This window comes from Camelus ferus, chromosome 30, assembly GCF_009834535.1.
Source record: "Camelus ferus isolate YT-003-E chromosome 30, BCGSAC_Cfer_1.0, whole genome shotgun sequence".
NCBI classification, from domain to species: domain Eukaryota; kingdom Metazoa; phylum Chordata; class Mammalia; order Artiodactyla; family Camelidae; genus Camelus; species Camelus ferus.
This window is the reverse complement of record NC_045725.1, coordinates 14,496,044-14,518,109: the sequence shown is the minus strand read 5'-3', so window position 1 is coordinate 14,518,109 and position 22,066 is coordinate 14,496,044. Positions and strand designations below refer to the sequence as shown.

The following is a 22,066-nucleotide window of genomic DNA, read 5'->3' as shown; positions in this document are numbered from 1 at the left end:
TTGACTCTTTTTAAAAGGTGACAGTGTATGGAAGGGTTTTTAAGATGGTACAAATGTGTACATATGATTTAAAATACTGATAAATTTGAGTATATTAAAGTGAAATAAGTATAAAGGCCATCAAAAGGCACTTGCTGGGTAAAGACGTATGTGGCATGTGTAATCAATAAAAGTATTATCCAGAATATATAAATAATTCCTGTGAATTAAGAAAAGATTGGTGTGTGTGAACAAATGATTCGAAGGAATAGAGTCCTGAAAAGTCAATAAACATGAACATATATCCTCAGACTGTTCTTAGTGGGGGAAGTGCTAAACGACAGCCCTCTGTGTTGCACCCATCCTTTTGACAGAAGTTTGAGGCACCAGACAATGTGTTGGTGATACTGGGTAACATGAGAACTGGTATTTCCCTGGTGGGAATGGCAGTTGGTATAACCACGTTGCTAGTACTTGGTGAAGTTGTATACGTGCATGGCCTACTGTGCCGCGTTTCCACTCCTTGGTATATGTCCTAAGACAGTGACTTTCATGTGTATTTTGACAGACCCATGGTGGGAAATATATTTTACGTGAGAACACAGACTGAATTAAAATTTTTGAAATAATTGAGTGTGCTGTTTTCTACTGTATTTTCTTTTTCTATTTTTTTTCTATTCTTTTAGAAAGATACTTCTCAGGATAAACTAAATTGATTTCATGCTTATTAATGGTTCACAATCCTCAGTTTAGAGAAATAGCAGAGGGTAATATATGGTAAAATATCTGTTTTAATTGTGTGTGTGTGTCTGTGTGTGTGAGAGAGAGAGAGCCAGAGACAGAGGGAGGTTGCAGTGTAAAATTTCTCACTTCGGGGATTCTCTTTTGATCAAGAAGTTTGGAGGTTTCTGCCCTTGAAGAGCTTTCATGTACATATGAGAACGTATATGCCAGGCCACTCATGGCAGTTTGTAAGCGTGGAAAATTGAACACAATCTAGTCATTAAAAGAAGAATGGACAGTGAGCTGTGATAGAGTCATACAGTGGAATGCTATAAGACAGCTAAAGTGAGTGCTCTGGAGGTGAGGACTAGGTATGTATCAGCATGGATAGTTATAGTAGCGAGTGGAAAAAGTGAAGTGACATCAACAGTATTAAACTTCCACACAAATTTATAAAATATGCAAAACTTTATTGTATGGTTGTGACACATATCAAAACCATTAAATGACCGTGCGGGAAAGTCAAGATAGTGATTATCTCTGAGAAGCAGGAGGGAAGGGAGTGGGGTCATAAAGGTGTTCTTCAGGGATTTTAGCTATCTCCATCTACCATGTCTTACGTCTTATATCTGATCATTTACTGCAGAATGCTGAGAGTTGACAGCTGGATGGGAGGACCAGAGGTGTTTCAATGTATTTTTTCTATGACTGAAATATTTAATTTTTTAAAATAAATGCCCCATTCACAATAAAACTACGATACCTTGAGGAATAAGTAAATTTAATGAGATGTGTAGGAACTTTATGCAGAAAAGTTGTCTTCCTGGATGCAGGAGTCTTCCCTGTGTGTTTATCAATAATTTGTTTACCATAATTCAGAAGAAAAATTGGACAACTTACTGGTGGGTATTAAGTCCAAAATAAATGGAAAGATCTCATTTTCGTAAATAGGAATACTCAATGTAAATATGTTGGTTCTCCACAAATTAATATAAATTCATTGCACTTCCAATCAAAGTCCTATAGGGTTTTAGTGGAATTTGACAAGCTCAGATAACTGACAAGCTAATATATAACATGAATTTGAAAAATAAGGCAAGGCTCAGATACCACACTTACTTGAAAGCAGTAGTAGTGTCGATATGAGCAAGTACACAAGTGAACAGAATGTAAAGCCCACGATTCAGACATTTATTTTAGGGGCTTGATATGTGACAGAGTGACATTTTGAATTATTAAAGAAAAATTGAACATTTAATAAATGATGCTGATACAATAGGCTGTCCCTACAGGAGCTATTTAGATCACCATCTCACCCCTTAAAGACAAATTCCAGATAAATTAGAAACCTAAATGTGAAAAGCAAAACTGAAATATCTGCAAGAATATCTGAGTCGGGGAGCAGTATCTTCATAAGATCAGGGTATCTCTTTGTGCTTCACATTCCTCGTTTGTAAATAATAGTACCCACACCACTGGATTCTTAGGAGATTTAAATGAACTAATGCTTACCTGACTCTTAGACCAGTGTCTTGTGTCATTGAATAAACACTTAATAAATGTTTCCTACTATATTTGGGTGCAGAAAGGAATTTCTTTAAAAAGAAGCAAAGTTGTGTCATAAAAGATGTTAGATTAAAATATAAATTTGTATATGCTAAAAGACTGTAAAAAAAACGTTCTAAGTATTTGGAGGGTTTTTTTTGTAATGTATATTCAGTGATAGGGTTTATATCAGAATATAAACAGTAAGCAGAGAACAGCACAGCTGAAGACTGCAAAGAAAATGAACTGTAGTTTAATAAGAAATGTAGAGGATGCTATTTGCAAAACTTTGTATTCAGTTATTAATAGCTTGAAGGCTTTATTTGCTGGTTCCAGATAATCAGACCTCTTACTTAACTGAAACTTTCCAGTGAGTAATCTTGGAATACCAATTTTACTAAAGTATCACTTGATAAACTTTCTTATTTAGTTGTAAAGGTAGTCTGCCTATTCTGTTGAAACCTGCATTGTGTAAGTATCACTTATTGCTGGAGTTAGGAACAGAGCTAGTGTCTGAATCTATTTTTCAATTCTTACAGATGTTTGGAAAAAAAATTCTTTAGTACAGAGCTTGCTGCCATGCTATTGAAGGAAATCTGTATGTTATATAAATGACTCATTCACATTTTTGAATACAACTTGATCATAAATCTAATTTTCATATTTTCTTACTCCATTTTGTCTTCAGCTTGGAACACAGAGAAATCGATACCTTGTAAAAACCTTTTAAATTCATTGTATTTACATTTCAAAACCATAGCCCAAATATGATATACCTTAGCTTTTTAAAATAAAACACTCAACTAATTAAAATGTATTATCAGCATTACTGAAAAGTCTTTATTTTATTGCATAATTGAAAAATTCTCCAGATATAATTAGCCAGGAGTCAGCCAGCCATAGTTACTAACATGACAAGTTACTGCTGGTAACTTCAAGTGATCACATAGTTCAAAGTAGTCATAACTGCTTTTCTGAGACACGAGACACTGAAATCATGCGGCATTACTAGGTCATGAGGTCGTTCAGATGAATGGGCTTAAACTTTTTGTATTTTCATTTCCACGAAGAAAAAAATTGTAAAAGTTTTATAGCCCGACTTTCAGATCCCCAAGAATACATCTTAACTCAGAAGAAACATTTCTCCTACAAAAGTGTAACAGAGAGCCTGTGTACTCAGATTCTTCCTAACACTGGGAATCGCTTTCATTTTTACTGATCATATAAAAATTTAATTTTTATTCCTTTTTCTAGACTGAATTCTCGTGAGTGGATTAATTGAACTAAAGGCTTAAGCACTTTCAGATTCTTGTTACGTTTGCTTGTTCTATTAGTTTTTCACAAGGGACAGGGATCTCGTATAACTCACGAAGTGTTGTAAGGATAAAATTGGCATGGGGCTGAAACAGTGCCTGGAGGGTCCGCAGACACCAAGCCTAGAGACCTGCACCGCTCTGCAGGGCTCTTGTCTGTGCCTTGCTTGGGTGTACCCTCTTATCTCTGTGCTGACTACCCTCTCTCCTGAGCCTCTGCCATATTTTCTGCTGCCCCCGGTCATGTGGTGAACGCAGTTATTTATGTAAAGCCATGTATTAATACTGACCCTGTAATCTTAGCCTTCAGATTTGCTTCTGTCTCTGCGTTCTGAATAGTGATTACCACGCCATTCCGCACTGCTCAGTTACATTGGTTAGGAGAAGTTATCTTTGAATCTTCCTTTTCCTTGGCCAGTAATGTAATGTGAATTTTTTCTGAAATCAGTGAAGTAATACTCTAACCATTAGCACTAACTTCTGTCTTCCATTTTTAAATCTGGGCTGGCCTGACTCTCCCCTCTCTCCTCCCACATTGCTTCCTTGTACTCCATGTTCCAGCAATACCTACATTTTTCTTTGGTAACTTGTGAAATGTTTCCTGTCTTTAGAAAATGTGCTGCACTTTCTGCTTGGTGTTATCTCTCATGTGTCTCTTTCCGACTTCTGCTGTGGTGTCACTTTTGTGATGCCTCTCCCTTCCAAAGGTTGAATTAATAAGCATGTTCTTTGTGCTTGGATAAGACTGTCACATGGTATTGAGATTCACACAGTTGGCTCCACCAGAGCATACTTTGTGGCACAGTAGGAGTTCAGCTGAGGTCAAAGGTAGCCGAGTACAGCTTTTGCTGCCCGGCTGTTTCAGATGTCTGCTTTGGTGGATTATTACATGTGTTTGATGTAGTTTTGTTTGCTTTATTTTGCCACTTTGTAGTTTTACATACTGTAGCATTTTTTAATCATAGTATTTGGTATACTACAATGTATAGCATTTTTGTATACACTTACTTATGTACATATCTTTTTTTTTTTTTAAGTAAATTATACTTACTTTTTTTTTTTTACAGCAACCTTGGCACCACTGCCCCAAATATATTTGTGATTGGATGTCATTTGGGCTCAATTTTTGTTCTCAAATAATAATTTTAACATCCTCCCCCTACACACACACATCCCCGGCACTGTATCCCAGCATATACTAGATGGGTTTGCAGAGGCTCGCCCCCAAGTTGTGGGCAGACACCTCTAGGCTTGCATCTTTGGTCAGTTGCCAGCTCCTCCCTTCTGAGGTTTATAGTATACGCTGGCATATTAAAGCTTTGAGAAGTTCTTAAATAAAGAAATCCTTTTAACTTCGATTATCTAGGAACTTCTTAGTGTATTTGTCCAGATGCTTTATAATTGTTTTTTGAATTGTAATTTACGTGTGATAAATGCCCAAATTTTAAATGTTCAGTTCTGTGAGTCTTGTTAATTGTGTATTCACATATAATTACTTCTCAGAATAAAATAGGAAAAAATGTTATTGTCCCAGGAGGGTATTTGTGCCCTTGATCAAGCATTTCTGTGTTCTTCCCCTTTCCTGAGACCGTCGTTTTGACTTCTTTTACTAGATTAGTTTCCCTAGTTGTTGGAAGTCATAAGTGGAATCAGTATATATTTTGTGTGTCTTTTGTCCAACATAATATTACTGAGATTCATCCATGTTGTGGGAGTGTATAAGTAGCTCACACATTTTTGTTCCTGAGCAGTAATTCCGTTGTATGAATTAACCACTGTTTTATTTTTTCAGTTTTCTTGATACTAGGGCTGTTTTCCAGTTTGGGGCTATTATGAGTATGTCTACTATGCACATTCTTGTACAAGTCTCTTTTTGTGAACAGAAGTTTTTACTTTTATTTTATTTTGAATATATATCTAGGAGTGGAATTGTTATGTAGGGTAGCTGTTTAACTTTTTAGGAGCTTGCCAGTTTTCCAAAGGTATTGCACCATTTTATACTCACATCAGCAGTGCTTTTGCTCTGCTCTTCCCTTTGAAGCAGAGGATCCTTCCTCGGGCCCTGGGTGTGGGAGGCTTTCCTGCATCTTCTCTCCTGGTTGAAGGCTTTTGCTTCATACAAGGTAGCACTTAAAAGGGAGGAGCTCTCTCCCATCTCTTGTTACATGCCATTATTTTTCAAGAAAACTCATTTGAGGTCTTTGGAAAAGAAGTGAGTGAGTGCAGATTCCCCTTTTGCCTGGGTCTTCCTGGGATTCTTAACTGCCATCCTAGCTGACACTCATCTGTCATCTCTACTTTTATTTTTAATATTCAGCAGATTGACTGTGGTATGTTTCCTTTGCATCTGTGGTTTGATATCTGCTATCATTTCTGAAACATTCTTGGCCATTATCTCTTAGGTTTTTTCTGCCCATTCTCTCCTTCATCTCCTTCTGAGCCTCTGATTAAACTCCACTTAAGGCCCAAATGACATTTGGTCTTGGATGTTCTAGGATTTTTCCATACTTTTTTTTTTCTTTGTGTTTCAATCTGGGCACTTTAATTTGGCCTGTCTACAGGTTTACTGCTCACTTCTGTCTGTTACTAAATCCGTCTAAAGAAATCTTTAATTTCTGATACTGTATTTTTCATTTTTAGCATTTGTCTGTGATCTTTTTTTATAACTTCAATGTGTATGATGAAATTCTCTGTTTCATTATTCTTGTTTATTTCTTCCATCAGTTTTCACCAGTTATTTTAAAGTCTATGTCTGATAATCCAAAAATCTGGGCCCTCCCTGATCTGATTATATTAATACTTCCATCTTTTGACTTTGGTTTGCTACTCTCCCTGTCTTGTGATTTTTGATTCGGTGCTGAATATTTGTGTAAAACCAGTGTAGACTGAAGAATATGTTAATTTACTTTCCCCAAATGGCCCATCATTACTATGGGGCTAAGTCAATAAGACGTGTGTGTAGTCGTGCAATTTCTGGGCTTATTTGCAACTTTAGTTTGATTAGTTCAGGTATTTTGAGAGTAGAATTAAAGCTTTACTTTCTGCACGATTGGCTGTCTTAGTGTAATTTCAGTTGTCTCCTTATGCTTTATATCTGAGTCCTCAGCTTTCTGAATTGTGGGTGATTTCTCTGTTTTACAGCCCAGCTCTTGGGTCCTTGGTCGTTCTGGAGTTCTTTTTGCTCCCCAGTCCTGCCCTGGGCTGTTATGCCTAGTGGGGTATCTCTCTGCTATTAATACCTTCCAGTTTTCCCTCTTGGCAGTCCTTTCCTACCCCAGGCTTGGTGGTACAGTTTCGAGAGTGGGTAGAAGTTTTTGTCTCAGCTCTAGCTCTCCTGTACCACCTCATTCCTTGGTGGCTGAATGTCTGGAGCCTCCTGGATTGATTTCTCTCACTTCTCCTGTCCATTTCCTCTCCCCTCACCTCCCCCCAACCCCCTCAAAGACAGATGCGTTGCATTTGAGGAAGACCTTAAGCTTCGTAGGGTATCTCACAGCTTTCCAGCCTTGTCCTCCAGCTTTTGGCATTTTTGCCCAACGCTTGGTGGAGACCTGAGGGACTGAGTGGTTGAGTGGGGCATATTTGTTCCATGGAATCCTTAGAATTCTGATGTATCTTGTCAGCCTACACGTTGCTGTTAAAATGTATTGAAATCTAGGCAGATTTCTCCTTACCCTCATCTGTGGTAGGATTATTCCTTCCTAGCCACTCCACCAGGAAAGAGACCATCTGTGGGCCCCTCTTCTATCAAGACTCAACACTTTCTGGAAATTAGTTCCACTGAGGTTACTTTGCATCTTTAACTTTGTGATGGGTTCAGAAAAACCATAATTTATTAGCTTATCTGACTTGTTTTGATTGCTAGAGTGTCTGCTGTGGCTTTCTACATGCTGATTAGAAGTGGATCTCCTTCGTGGAGTACTTTTGATATACAGTCTGGCAAACACCTGATAAAATTTGTTATCTCACTTCACTCTAGTTGGTTTTCTACAGTGTTTCGCGGAGCTAGGTTTCTAAATCTTTTCCATTCTTCTCAAATCTGAACTCTCCACTTCATCCTCAAGTGGTAAATGATCTTGTCTCTTACTTTGAGATTAAAGCCATTGACGTTGTTTTAATTGAGGGGCTTGTGAAGAGTGTGGGTAAAATTTATGGTAGAGGCTTAGAAAACTAGGAAAATGAAAAAATGGCATAATTAACTCTGGGGAAAAGAAAGAGTTGTACAGAAAGGGAAACATCGTTATATAGTAGTTTACTACTAACATCATCAGGTACAAAACTACAGTTGGGAGATAATTATTTTTAAGGTTGGAGGAAAGCAAAAAAATAATCCTCATTTTCCATAGAAAAATCGATATCTAAACTGGATATTTTCAAAGGCTACCATTACTGAGGTATAAATAGCAAGAATGAAAGTTGAAAGATGGTAAAGAATTGTATCACGATGTGAGAAGAGGAGCTATGTTTGACTTTGTTCACTATGCATATTGTTACTTAGATAAAAATGAAAATATATTTTTTAAAAGAGCCTTAATTAAAAATCTTCTCAAGGGTTGGTAAAATGAAGCAAATCTTTTCTTCACAGACTCTCTTTACCTTTAGTTTTTTATTCTTATGCCTTTTCCTTTGTTACAACTTTAGATTTTACTTTATGATACTTAGTTATGAAAGTTTAAAACTGGAGAAATTGGGCTTGTAAATTTTTTAAAATATTTTTTTTTTCAGTTTTGAGAACAGATTGAAATTCTAAAAAAAAGTGAGGAAAACTTTCTTTTGGTGAAAATATTTTCTTGATTCCATTAAAAATTAAAAATAAAGTAGCATGGGTGATGATAAACTTGTCCAGTGTTGATAAGAGATTTTACTTGCAAAATTATTATATTTGCCCACTTAGAACACTGTCTTGTTTTTAGAATGATTTGTTTCCACAGTTCATTTAAATTAGTAAAGACATTTTCGTGGGTGAAAAAGATAACTTCTGTAAGTCTGTTGTGAAAGTAATAATTTGAACTTCTGTTTCATTTTGTAATTTGATTTTGACACTGTGTTGAAATTACTGTTGATTGTAAAGTTAGTCTCTAAATTACCCTTTCCATATCTTTTCTAGGTTAGATTAAAGAGGATATTTTCTTAGTGTGGATCACTGCCTTTGGTAAGAACATGTCGTCCATCTTGCCATTCACTCCACCAGTTGTGAAGAGACTGCTGGGCTGGAAGAAGTCAGCCGGTGGATCTGGAGGAGCAGGTGGAGGAGAGCAGAATGGACAGGAAGAGAAGTGGTGTGAGAAAGCAGTTAAAAGTTTGGTGAAGAAGCTAAAGAAAACAGGACGATTAGATGAGCTAGAGAAAGCCATCACCACTCAAAATTGTAATACTAAATGTGTTACCATACCAAGGTAAGTGTTGTTAGAGCAGAAGTTTGATGGCCATGCTGTTGAAAATTGCTTAAAGGAATCTGAAGGAAAGTTACTGGAATTTTGTTACTTTTCAAGTCACCTGTCAACTGTGATTATTAAAATATGACAGCTGTTTTTAACCTGTCGTATTAATTTGTTTGACTCATTAAGACTTATTTATTTTGTAAATCATTTTCTTGAACAGCGAGAAAGTTTAATCAAGCAAAATAAAACCCTTAGGTTGTATTAAGTTTTATCTTCACTGTCTTCATTTACCTTCATTGCCCAAAGGCTTCATAGTATGTTATCCTAATCTCTCTGATAGAATGACTTTTGAATAAAGATTCCAAGATGTTTCTATCACTAGTGCAGTAGGGACTGGCAGTTTTCTCCTCCCTTGGTCAAAACTTTAGTCAGTAAGGAGTTAACAGAAGCTGCTAACATTGCGATGAATTTTATATAGTTTTGTTTGAGTTTCAGCATTACTTCTAAGAAAACAGTATGTTAGGCAGCTTCCTAGGTGTCACAGGTAGTTAGAACCTCTCTTGAAGACCTACCTCTTGTATTAGAAAGATCTGTTACTTAAGAGGTTGAAGTTTTATTAGTATAAATTTAATCATTTATAGATCATTATCAATATCAGAAATACTTTTTTAAAAATAAAGTGGCTAGTGGTTTTTAAGTGTTTTAATGTGCACAACTGTTTGTTACATTACAGGGTTTTGGGCAGTGACAGTTTATAGCATTTCCGAAAACGATTATTTGCAGTGTCGTAGAAATAGGCTAGCATATGGCATATGAAACCATTCTACTTGACATGTTCCTAATGAGTTTTGGGAAATACACTCTGGGTGCTTGTTGATAATAGATCCCAGTAACGCCAGCCTGTCTGCTTGCAAATCCTGACACTAAAATGTGTCCTGCCTTTTTCGGTAGATTAATTATCCATTTCTCTTACCTTACTTGTTTTCATGTAGTTTTTAAATGAGTCACTTTTCTTAGTTTATTCTTTCGTTTAGAAATGCTTATGAGTGCTTGCTGTATGCAAGAGACTGGTTTTAGGCACATGGGATACAGTATGAACAAAACCCAAAGTTCCTACCCTCCTGAGGGATAGATGTACATAGGAAACAAGTGGACAAATTAATGTAATTTGAAATGGTAATGAGTACAAAGAAAACAATGACTGAAAAAAAGCTGCTTCGGGTTGGATTGTGACACTTAAGCTGAGCCTTCAGAAGTAGCAGCTAGCTGAGGGCAGTCTGCTAGGCAGAGGGAGGAGTGAGTGTAAAGATGCTGAGGTGGGCCTGGAGGATGTATAGCATTGCAGTAGAGGTGAAGTGGTACAGAATGAGAACAAGGCTTGGAAGGAGTCAGGTCATATAGGGCATCATAGGGCACTGTGGGAGTTTGAATTTTAGTCTAAATATAATAGAAAGCAAATAAAGTGGAAATATAGTTTTTAAGTGGACTTTTTAAGTTTAAAACCATTTTTAAAGGATTTTTTTTTACATTTATATTTTACAAAGATTATTCTGGCTGCTGGATACGAGTGGTTGGGGCAGGGAAGAGAGAAAGTGTGTGTGTGTGCGCGCGCGTGCGTGTGCACTCACGTGTGCAGTAGACTGGTATAGTGGTCTGGAAGCAAGGAAATCAAGAGGCTATTAAAGTAATACAAAATAGAGATGCCAGAGGCTGGGCTGGGGTGGCATGGTGCTAACACGTGAAGTGGACAGATTTGGATGGAAGTTGAACTTGACAGGACTTGCTAATGAATTGACTAAGCGTAAGTCAAGCTGTATTTGTTGATTTGTCATTGTATAACTTCAGGTATTTCAGTTCAGTAAACATTTATTAAGTGCCCACCCCATGTGTGATGACTGGAGTTAAAGTATAGTCTTTGTTCTTGAGTTGCTTACTCTCTAGTAAGGGAGATAAACTTTAACAAATAAGGAAGATCATCTCGTAATGTGCAGTAAGTGTTCTGAAAGATGTATGTATGCTCAAGGAGCTGTGTCCAGAGGAGGGGAGCCTTGCCTACTCTGCAGCTTGTGGAAAGTTCTCCTCCTGGACAGAGATTGGTTGAATCTTGATGGATGTAAAGGAGGAATTTAGTCAGGAGAAGCTCGATTCATCCAGATGGCGCTGTGTATTGAGAGCACGGTGGGAGGGGAGAATTGGTGAAGGGTGTCCTGGGAGGGCAAAGTGGGAGAGGGGAGACATGGCAGGTGTGAAAGGCTGTGTGTGTGAAGGTTATGCCATTTTTACTCATAAAAATAACTGCAAAAATTATAAATAATGTATCAAAAACTAGAATTATAAAACCAAAATCACAAAATCATGACTAGGTAAGGTTTATTGCAGGAATGCAAGTGTGATTCCACTACAGGAGATCCGTTAATGTGAGAAACTGTGTATTTAAGAACACTGATCATCTTGATGGGTCTAGAAAGAGCTTTCTATCAAATTCAGTGTTTATTGATGTTAACAAATTAGAAATAGGAGTCTTCTTAACTTCATAAAGCATACTTTAAAAAATGTTAACACTTAATATGAAACTTAAGAAATACGCCAAATTATTAATAGTGGTTATTTGTAGATTACCTGAAAAAAGAAATCTCTTGTAATTTTTTCCTAATATTTATATATAAAAGTCTGTGTTACTGTTATAGTCAGCACAATTATATGCTTAAATAGGACTTTTGGGCAATACTTAGACTATTCTTGTCTACCTTTTTTTACCCTTTAAGTCAGTTTTTCTGTTAATGGGCAATTATATTTTTATTTTTATTTTCTTAACATTCTAATACATGTATTTATATCTGTTTTTTCTTTAAAAAAGTATGTTCCTTAACAACATAAAGTAGTATGTGTACATGATTGTAAATCCAAACACAGATTATACAGTGGAAAACTGTCTGCCTCCTACACCTGTTGTCACCCTTCTCACCCAGGTGTGGTACTGGTGTCTTGTATATGTTTCCAGGAGAATGTGTTTCTTTTTAATGCTGTCACTGATGTTTGGATTTTGTTTTCCATCTTCTAAATTTTTAAACATCAGAGTAATTGATGCAAACTTTTTTTTCATATTTCAGTTTATTAGGTAGAATTGTTACAGTTTGACTGCACATATTACAATATATTGCATGTAAATATATATACACATAATTGACTTAAACCTTATGCAGATTGTCAACTTTTGTTTTTAATTTTGTATTCCTACTCTTTTACTTCTCTGGATAATCCAGGAAGAATTACAGAAAAGTCTTTTAAAATCCAAACAGTGGTAGCCTTCAATTCAGTCTTGCTTTACATCTTATCTGGTATTTAGGCTAAAAGGACTGGATCCCACATGTCTCGTACACTGTTTTTTACATTCTTTTTGTTTTTCTTGTTTCAGTTTGGATATTTTCTGTTGGCTTCACTTTGAGTTTACTGGTCCTGTTTTGTGCTGTGTCCAGTCTTCTGTTAAACACATCCCATAAGTTCTTAATTTCAAATTTATTTTTCGTTTTTAGTATATTTCTTTGGCATTATAGATTCTTAATCGCTATTGAAATTCGTGTTTTTTTCCTATTTTCCTGAATTCTTAATATATTTAGAATAGTTATTTTATGGTTCCTGTCATCTCTAATATCGGGATCATCTTTCAGTCCGCTTCTGTTATTGTCTGTTCGTTCTTTTATCATCACGTTTTCCTGCCTCTTCATATGCGGTGCAGTTTTGATTGTATGTCATATGTTGCATACAAGAGAATTATAGATGCTGCAAATGATACTCTCCCCAAAGAGTAATTGGCCTTTCCTATGTCAGGTAGATAGAGAGGCTGATCACCTCAATCTTACCAGGGAATGACCTGGGTTGAGGCTTGGTGGCCATTTTAATTTGATTTAGTCTACCCCTGGCACATACCTTTTCTGCAAATAAGGCTCTCCTAGGATTTTGAAAGAAAGCCTGGCAGGTCTCTGTCCTTCAAACACTATGGGGGGGTTCACCTCTACCCTTTTTTCCGTAGTTGAAGTCTGGCTGTTAAGCCCCCCTCTGCTTGCGCCTTCAAAATCAGGCAGACACCTTTGAGGGAGGAGACTCTTGTGACTGTCAAAGTTTTGACGGTTATTTTCTTCAGTGGAGTTTCTCTTCCCAGACCAAGCCTGATCCTCAGCCTGTGCCTAGAATCTGCAGATGACCCCAGGGAAGGAAATGACAGACACCAGTCAGTTGACTAGAAATGTTCCCTCTTCTCACAGTTTTTGTTCATTTAGATCTATATACTTTGATAGCTCTCCATTGGCTTTGAACTGGGGTTTTTTTGTTGTTGCTGTTGCTGTTATCTTTCCCCCGTAGTTGTTGCAACAGGGAGCATTAGCCTGCTGTGACCTGCTTATATTACCTGGAAGTAAAATTGTGACGGTAGTTAAAGTGGAACTCTTCTCACTTTATTCAGCGACCCTAAATCTGAGAACAATAGATTGCAAGTAACTGACACTTAGCATTGTGGTGCTATACCATTCATGCAGGATTTGCAGAAAGGGTTCCCTGAGGTGACTGTTGCTACAGCTAACCCATCACTCACCTCTGAGCCATATAAAGAAAATACAAGAGTTCATGAGAGGGATCCCATGTGAGAACTTTGAAGAGAGTACTGTATGCTGTGATATTTCCCCTTTCCTTCATCCAGACTGGGGGGCTTCAGGGGGAGATTCTCAGTTGAACATGAGGTTTGGGAGACAAATAGACTGGTACCTTGCTGTCACCTGAAAAAGACTAAAAAATCAGAGAGCAGCTGGAGGTGCTCCTGTGTCAGCAGAATGAAAGGAAGGGCGCTGTGGGAAAGGCTTGCACGTTCAGCGTTCAGTGCGTCAGTGATGCAGGAGTTTCCCGTGGGCCAGGTGCACTTTCCTAAGGTAGCTGAAGTTGACTTGTCTTGAAAAGATCGACTTGGAGAGTCAAAGTGACCCATGCTGGCCAGCTAGAGAAGTTTGCAACAGGAACGAACTACAGGGAAGAGGTAGCATTTAGGCTTCTGATGTTGACCAGGTTACCCGATCACCTTGTTAACTGTCACATCAGATTTCAGTCAAGTCAGTCTGATAAGGCTGTTCCCTTTTCCTCTAAAGCCCCTTCTTGCTATTCCAGAAACTTACAGGGCCCTTAAGAATAACAGCTTAGGAGTCCTAGAGGGGGTGAGGGTAGCAAAATTAAATGAGAGAATAAAATTTTGATTTAGATCCAGGTAAATTTTTAATTTCTGCAAAGAGATTTATTGTTAATACATATATCTACTTGGGTATGACTATAGAGTAGCCATGAGATCTCTTTGAGATTTTATGTTGAAAGGAGGAAAACAGTTTGAGAAGAGCTTGTTTGAGGGTAGTGATATGGGAGGGCTCACAAAGTCCAGCATTTTGAATAAATTGTCTGTATTCTCCTTTGGAAAACTTGGGAATCCAAATTTAGTGCTGCTGGGGACAGGTAGAATATTTGGGGAGAGGAGGAATTCTGCACAAAGTATGTACCATTTTAACAAAACAAAACATCTTTTTCTAAACATAAAGTATCTGACTGTATACCTGTTAAATTATCCAATGACACTTTATTTCTAAAGAGTCTATTTTATAACTAGAGTTTTCTTCTATTACCGTCACATTTTTCCCCTTGAACTTAGATTATTCTCCTCCAAATCCAACATTCTTTAGCTTTGCTTTTGAGTTAAAATGGGAAGCACTGTGAAATAGTTGTCTTGAGGCTCTTATGAAACTATGATCATGAATAATGCTTAAATTAGAACTGAAATATATACAATTTTTGATTAACTCCCTCATCCCAGACTTTTTTCTTTTATGAGCTTTGCTTATCTTTATGGCTTTATATTTATGTAAGAGGGTGTAATTTTTCCCTAACTTGATTTACTCTGAGTTTGCTAGGCCAGTGGGGGAGAGGAGGTTAAGGAAGGCTATATTTGTTTTAAGGATGTTGTAAAAGTTCAGAGTCAGATACTGAACACAAATTTATAATGAAAAATAACAAGTAACTTAAAAGAATATTTCCCCATAGTTTTTATGTGATGGCTTATATAATTTGCATTAACAGTAAAACGTTAGTCTGTGTACATTACCTAAACATTTTAACCTGTACATGTAAAAGCGCATTGTCAACTTTAAGGTGCTATACAAATGTGAGTTAATTTTTATGTTTCGTGCATTTAATTTAAGAGATTAGAATGACCATATACTTATATTTTCTGTTAGGATTTCTTTTGTCATTTAGGATAATATTTTTTTAATTATTAGAAAACATGAAATATATATTAAAATAAGTATTCCTGGGCCTATTTTAGTGTTAGCTTTTTTTTTTTTTAAGTAAAAAGCTTGTTTTTTGGAAGGACTTGAAATATCAAAATCAGAAGCAGCTATTTTTAGAATTGATATTTAAATCTTTTCAGTGATAGGGACTAGTTTACTTGTTTGGGAGACTTTTTTTTTTTAATTTTTCCAAAGACAGTAGACACATCTAGCAAAATCTCAGTAGTATTTTTAACAAGGTGGAATTTTTTTTAGTCATTACCTGGTCTTTTCTTTTGCTTCTAAGAGCTATTTGAAACCAAAGAATAAGAGTATCAGTTTTATCTTACAGAACTCTGACTTTGGAAATTCTCTTGTGTTGTGGTTCCGGCCCCCCCCCCGCCCCCCACGTTTTAATTTGGGAGTGGCTCTACTTATTTCCTCATTCACACATTCAAGAATTTTTTTTTTCCCCTGAGAAAATAAATCTTATAAAGAAATCTCTAGTTTTTATAATTAAGCACATTTATAAATATTTTACTTATCTGGGCTACTATACCAAAGTTATTTAAATTTTGGCTGTGTTTTTATTTTTAGTAAACTATATTAGAGGCAGAATAGTGTTACTAATTAAGAATGCAGCCTCTCTCCGTGCCACTTACTAGCTGTATGACCTTAGACATGTTACTTTATCTCTGTGCTTCCATTATCTCACTTGTCAAATGGGGTAACAATGCCTAATTTGTGAGTTGTTGGAGCATTAAGTGGTTTAATATGTATGAGGGCTTAGTGCTATGCCTAATACATAGTAAGTGCTTAGTTAGTATGAACTACATGTGGGATGGATCCCTCCCAAATTTGATTTTGATGTGAGACTGATAAAGCTATAAACATGTACTGAGAGGGCATGAAAAAGATTACTGCTCATGTAAATGAGGTTTTCTTGGGGAAAGCAGGGCAGGTTCCCAAACTGGTCCAAAAATTACTTGAGAAAACAGTGATAGACGTGGGGCTAGGATAGCAGTTCCCACCTCTTGTGTGTGCCCAAGTTTTGCCTGGTTTAAAATTCCCGCTAGCCCCAAGGGAGGGGGCTTGAAACTATCAACAGTCAGTATCAGAAATGGAGTCCCATTCCTCATTAAACTTAAACAGGATAAGTGAAAATTAAACCACAGCTAGGTGCATCATAGTCAAACCCACAAAAGAGAAAATCTTGAAAGCAGCTAGTGAAAAGTGTTACCTACTGGGGAATGGGGAGGACAGGTGACCTTTCATCAGAAGCAAGGGGGCCAGAAGATTATAAAGTGATGTCTTTGAGAAGCCATAACCATAAATGTGTATTTGTTTAATAAAAAAAAAAAGAAAGCTTCAAAATACATGGTATAAAACTTCATGGAATTAATGGATCAAATTTGCAATTATAGTTGGAGAATTCAGTTAGACCAAAAAAAATGAGTAAAGACGTAGAAGACCTAAATTATACTATTGAACACTTATTTGATATTTGTAGAATACTAAATCTAAAATCAAGATAATACAGTCTTTCAAGTGCTCGTGGTAACCTCGCCAGCAAAGACTGTTTGCAGGGCACAAGTCTCAGTAAATATTAAAAGATTGAGTAGGAGGCAAGTATGTTCTCTGCCAGCAATTGAACAACCTTAGAAATCAGTGCCAGTAAGATATGTATTAAAAAATGGGGATTAACACAATTCTTTGACCCATGGGTTATTTAGAAGAAAACCATGAGGGAAAATGTTTTTCAAACTAACTGATAATAAAACAACAACGTATCAAATAAGTGAGATACAGCTAAAACAGTGCTTAAGGGGAAATTTATAGCTTTAAAAATTATACTAAAGAAGAAAAATTATCTAAGGCTTCACCTAAAAAGCTAGGAAAAAAGGTCAAAGAGCATAGGAAGTAGAAGAAATATTAAAAATAAGAGCAGAAAATCGATGATTAGAAAAGGGACAACAGAGACAGTCAAAAATTGATTCTTTAGAAAGATCAATAAAATTGATAAATTCCTGTAATATTGATGGAATAAAAAAGTGAGAGAGCCTATAACCATAAATTACTTAAACAACTTTATGCCAATTTATTAATAGTCAGATTTATTTAAAAAATGTTACCCCAGCAAGTGCAAGAGGAAGTGGAATATTTGGAAACCCCTATATCAATTAAAGAAATTGAATTCATAATCAAAACCTTGCTGATGAGTGAGGGGAGAATTCTGGCATGGAGAAAACTACAGAAGAGGAGCCCCAGATTCTGCTTAAAAACTTGGCCAAAGTCACTAGTCTGACCCCTAAATCCACACGTGTGTGGGGTGGACTTAGTATAGTCTCACTGAAGGTAAAAAACTGATTTGAATTATTCAAAGACAGAATTTACAGTTTGAGTGCAAACAAGTTAATTGCATGCCAAAACAGAGGCAATTAACACTTACCGGAAGAATATAATGGAATCTGGTACTTCCACCATGTAATGTTCACAGTGTCTAGCATACAGTCATAAATTAATAAACATAAGAAGAACAAAGAACATGTAGCCCTCTCAGGAGGAGACCAGTGGAGACCAACCCTGAGATAACCTTCAAGTTGGAACTACCATGTAATAAATTAACAGAAATATCATATTTATGAATTGAAACACTCAATAGTATTGTTAGTTCTCTCCCAGTTTATCAAAATCAAATCTATTTCCCATGAAGCCCTAAAAAATGTAAATTTATTTTTCATAGACTATACAGACTGACCCTAAAATTTACGTGGTAATATATAGGACCTAGAGTACCCAAAGCAATCTTGAAAAAAGATCAGCAAAATTAGAAGACTTAAATTATCTGACTTCAAGACTTTCGATTGAAGCCACAGTAATCATACATTGTGATTCTGATATAAAAACAAACATAAATGAGATAAAATAGAGAACCCCAGAATAGATACTTATACTTAGGTAGTTACTTGATTTTTGACAGAGATGCCATAGCAATCCAGTAGGGACAGGAAAGTCTTTTCAGCAAATAATACTGGAAGAACTGGATATCCACATGGAAGAGTAAACACTGGCCCCACCCTGCACCATTCAAAAAAAAATTAATTCCGGATGGATCATAATTCTCATCTAAAAGCTAAAACTATAAAGCTTTTTGTAGGAGAATATACTTGTGACTAGGAAGTAGGCAAAGGGCTTTTTTCTTAAAGGATATGGAGAGCAATAAGAGGAAGTTACTAAGTTTTAGGCATCATCAGTGTTTAAAAAGCATTTCATCAAAAAACATTAAGAAATGAATAGAGTGGAAGAAAATATTTGCACACCAATTTCTGACAAGAGGATTGTACCCACACTTTATAAAGAATTGCTATAACTCAGTAGTGAAAAGGAGAATAGCCTGATTTTAAAAATGGGCAGAAGATTTGGATGCATCACAAGAGACGATAAACAAAGGGCCACTGAGCAGCCGGAAAGTGTGCAGTATTGCTAGGCATCAGGAAAACGCTAATTGTGAAACCGCAATGAAATACCATTGCACAACCACGCTAATGGCCTACCCTGAAAAAAGCCAGATCAGTGATTGCCTTTGAGGGGAGGGGAGGGGATGACAGAGATTGACTGAGAAAGGATAGGAAGGGCTTCCTGACAGGGTTCAGGGTTCCCAATTTATGCATTTGATAAAACTCACAAAATAGTATAATTAAGATTTGTTTTACACTGTAAATTTTACCTCAAAAAGTGAACGACGAACTCTAGATAACAATAGACACATGATTAAGTGTCTAAGTTTGAAGTATTTGCAACTTAATTTTTAATGTATCAAAAAATGAGATGTTTTGATAAATAGAAGCAAGAACAGCATAGGTCAGGGCCTTTATTGGAGTTTTCCAGGGAAATAATGGCAGTGCTGGGTAGATTTGCTGAGTAAGTTTCGGACTGGGAGTGCGAGGGATTTCGGCCAGTCTCTGGGCTGTAGGGTGGCTCCTGCTTGCCTAGTACCTAGCCCTAGGGCGAGGTAGGGCCGGAAGCACACAGACTTGGTGTGGGAGTTTGACTAAGTAGCTAGGGTTGTGAGCTCTGGACTGGTTGATTGTGTTTCAAAGTGAGCTCTCGATGGAGTCTCTTGCTGTCTCTAGACCTGGGAGGGGCAGTTTCTCCAGGGTCAAAGCCCCAAATGCCTGAGTATCAAGGATAGAGGAAATAGGAAAAGACAGTTAATACATATTTCAATAAAGTATGAAACTATGGATTTTCAGCCTTCATTCTTCAAAAGTGTACCTTGGAAAATTTAGGCTCTTAAGCCAGCCAGAAGTGGATATAAATCCTGGCTAGTGTCTCAATAGCTTTGTGGCCTTTTGACTTATTTAACTGCTCACATTTATTTCTTTATTTGAAAATAATGGTCCAGTTAATTCACTTATGGGGCTGATAAGAGTATAAATGAGATAATACATCTGAGGCACTTTGAATAGTACCAGGTACATAACAAATGCTTTTTTTTTTTTTTAATACTTAGAAGAGTTTTTAGACTGTCCTGAAGTCAGGCAGTCAGATAAATTCACTAAATGTCGAGCTGTTGTATGTGGGATGGTGATATCACTATGGTTAATTTTATAGTCGATAATGTAATATAATACTTTTTCAGGATATATAGATTTCACCTAGCAAGTACTTTTATTGGTTTACCATTTTCAGACCCATCCTTCTCCTCCTTACTCTTGTCAGCAGCTGAATATTGTGCAGGTTGAGGCTTTTCATCTTCTAGTAATGTACAGACGTTTCTTGTGGACCTCCCTTAATATTGCTTAAATGTATAGAAACATATTTTATTGTAAACTTAATGCTTATGAAAAGGCTAATTTATACTGAGTTCTGTAACCAAGAAAATTCTAACATTAAGTTAATGAATGAGGCCGTTTTTGTTAATACTGATTTTCTGTTCCCATTGTGATTGTGGTGCTGAGTGCTACCCATGACTGAAGCTCTTTTTAGGTCAGTATAGTACCATGTTGTCCTGTGTTGCTAAATTCTCTACCTCTTTTCTCTAAAACCGCTATGAAACGTAGTTTATTTAGCACAGCCTGATCTCACTTAGCCTTTTCAGTGTGATGCCATCATTTACGTGTAGGTCAGTCTCCCTACTTACCTTTGGTGCTGAGGTGATTATCAGACCCAGATCCAGACCCAGACAGAGGTGATGAAGCAGAGCGAGGCTGGTGCTTGTCTGAGTTACCCAGGATATGTGTTTAGAAGATTATGTAAGTTACTGTTTACTTAGAATAAAAATGTAACTTAAAAAATTACTGTAGGAACCAGACAGACCCTTGACAGTACTGTATTTGAGGTGCCCAGGGATCCCCAGATTTCAGCCACAGAAATGCTGATACAGACGCTGTGAAAGTAAAAGCTCAGAAAGCCCCTGGTAGAATGGAAAGTGCTGTTGGACGTGAGCGGGTTGGAATCCTGGCCCTGCCACTTGTGAAGTGTATTACCTTGGTGAGATTGTTTTACTGTTCCTCTGAGGCTCAGTTTCCTCAAATTTAAAATGTGGTAATAATACATAGCTTGCAGGTGATTATGAGGTCCATAATGTATTTGAAATCTCACATAGTTCCTGACATATAGCAGCCACCTTATGAAGGTAATTATTATTACATATTTCATTTCACTGGTTCTAAAATGTACTTTTTTCACTGTGGGATGAATCATATAAATAAAATTTGAAGTTTTTCTTTTTAAGTTTAATGCAAGATAATTTTTGCATTTTAGATTTATTGAAATAGGGAATGTGCAGAGGACTTTTATAAAATAGTTGTCATAAGCAGTTCTATCTTTCTAACATTTTTTCCTGCATTCATTTCTTTTAATATCTTTTAGGAACTTGAAATTATAACTTTCCACTCCTTGTTAACAAACTGGAAACCAGGGAGATACTTTTTTTCCCCCACTGTTATTTAAAATATTATGATTTAGTGTGACTAGGAAAATTGTGATCCAGTTTTTATGCTATAAAAATACTAATTTAGTTACTAGGTACCTTGTTTGCTAGGTGTAGGTGTACAAAGACCTTTGGGAGCCCAAGGTGTTAGAGGGAATTGTTTTCCCCATAAATAAAAACTGTGGTTAGAAAGAATCAATCTGTAAGGAAGAGGGAACAATAAAACTGCCTGATTAATTCCCCTGAACTCCTAGGTCTTAAAAATTGGCCTGGTTTGCTAAGCATACCTAAGGAATTAGTAGGTAAGTCAGAAGGTGGCTAGGAAGGGGCTGTTGACATAGATGTGTGTGGAAGAAAACAGGTTCCTAAGGCCCGTGTCAGATAGAGAGGACATTCTGCTGGAAGAGCATGAACAGGGCTTGGGCTGGCGTTTCGTCATCTCCTGTAGTGAGCTGTCCAGAGGGAGCTGAGACGTCGCAGGATAGAAAATAACAGTCTGTACTTCTTATTCTTATCTAAGGTTAGAAGCATATCTTTTAATGGAAATGTCAAGACAGCGTGACTTACATTTAATTCTGTGGCAGTATTTTCTTTTGTTTGATTTGTTTAATTTTGGTAAAAGGCAATACATTCATGTGGTTTAAAAATCTGTATTTCATGTGTACACATACACATGCATGCACACATAAAAACAACATAGTAAATAAACATGTTGAAAAGTTTCCCTTCCCTTCCCCACCTCCAGTAACTACTGTTCATGGTGCGTGTGTCTCTTTCCCGCATATAAACACAAATACTTACAGAGATTTTCACTTGTCTTTTTTATACAGAGAATAGCTGTACATGCATTTTTATTTTAATATTGTGCATGCTTTTTTCACTTTATTATATTTT

At 36.6% G+C, this 22,066-nt stretch overlaps 1 protein-coding gene across 5 annotated transcripts in view; it reads left to right on the top strand.

The window, feature by feature from the left end:
- The window catches only part of SMAD2 (SMAD family member 2), a 72,681-nt gene that overhangs the window by 15,260 nt on the left and 35,355 nt on the right, over positions 1–22,066 (top strand). For all 5 annotated transcript variants that reach the window (XM_032470497.1, XM_032470495.1, XM_032470496.1 and 2 more), the window contains one exon: positions 8,668–8,956. In XM_032470497.1, coding sequence (XP_032326388.1) covers positions 8,721–8,956 — 236 coding nt within the window. In that variant the 5' untranslated portion in view covers positions 8,668–8,720. The remainder of the gene's footprint in view (positions 1–8,667; positions 8,957–22,066) is intronic.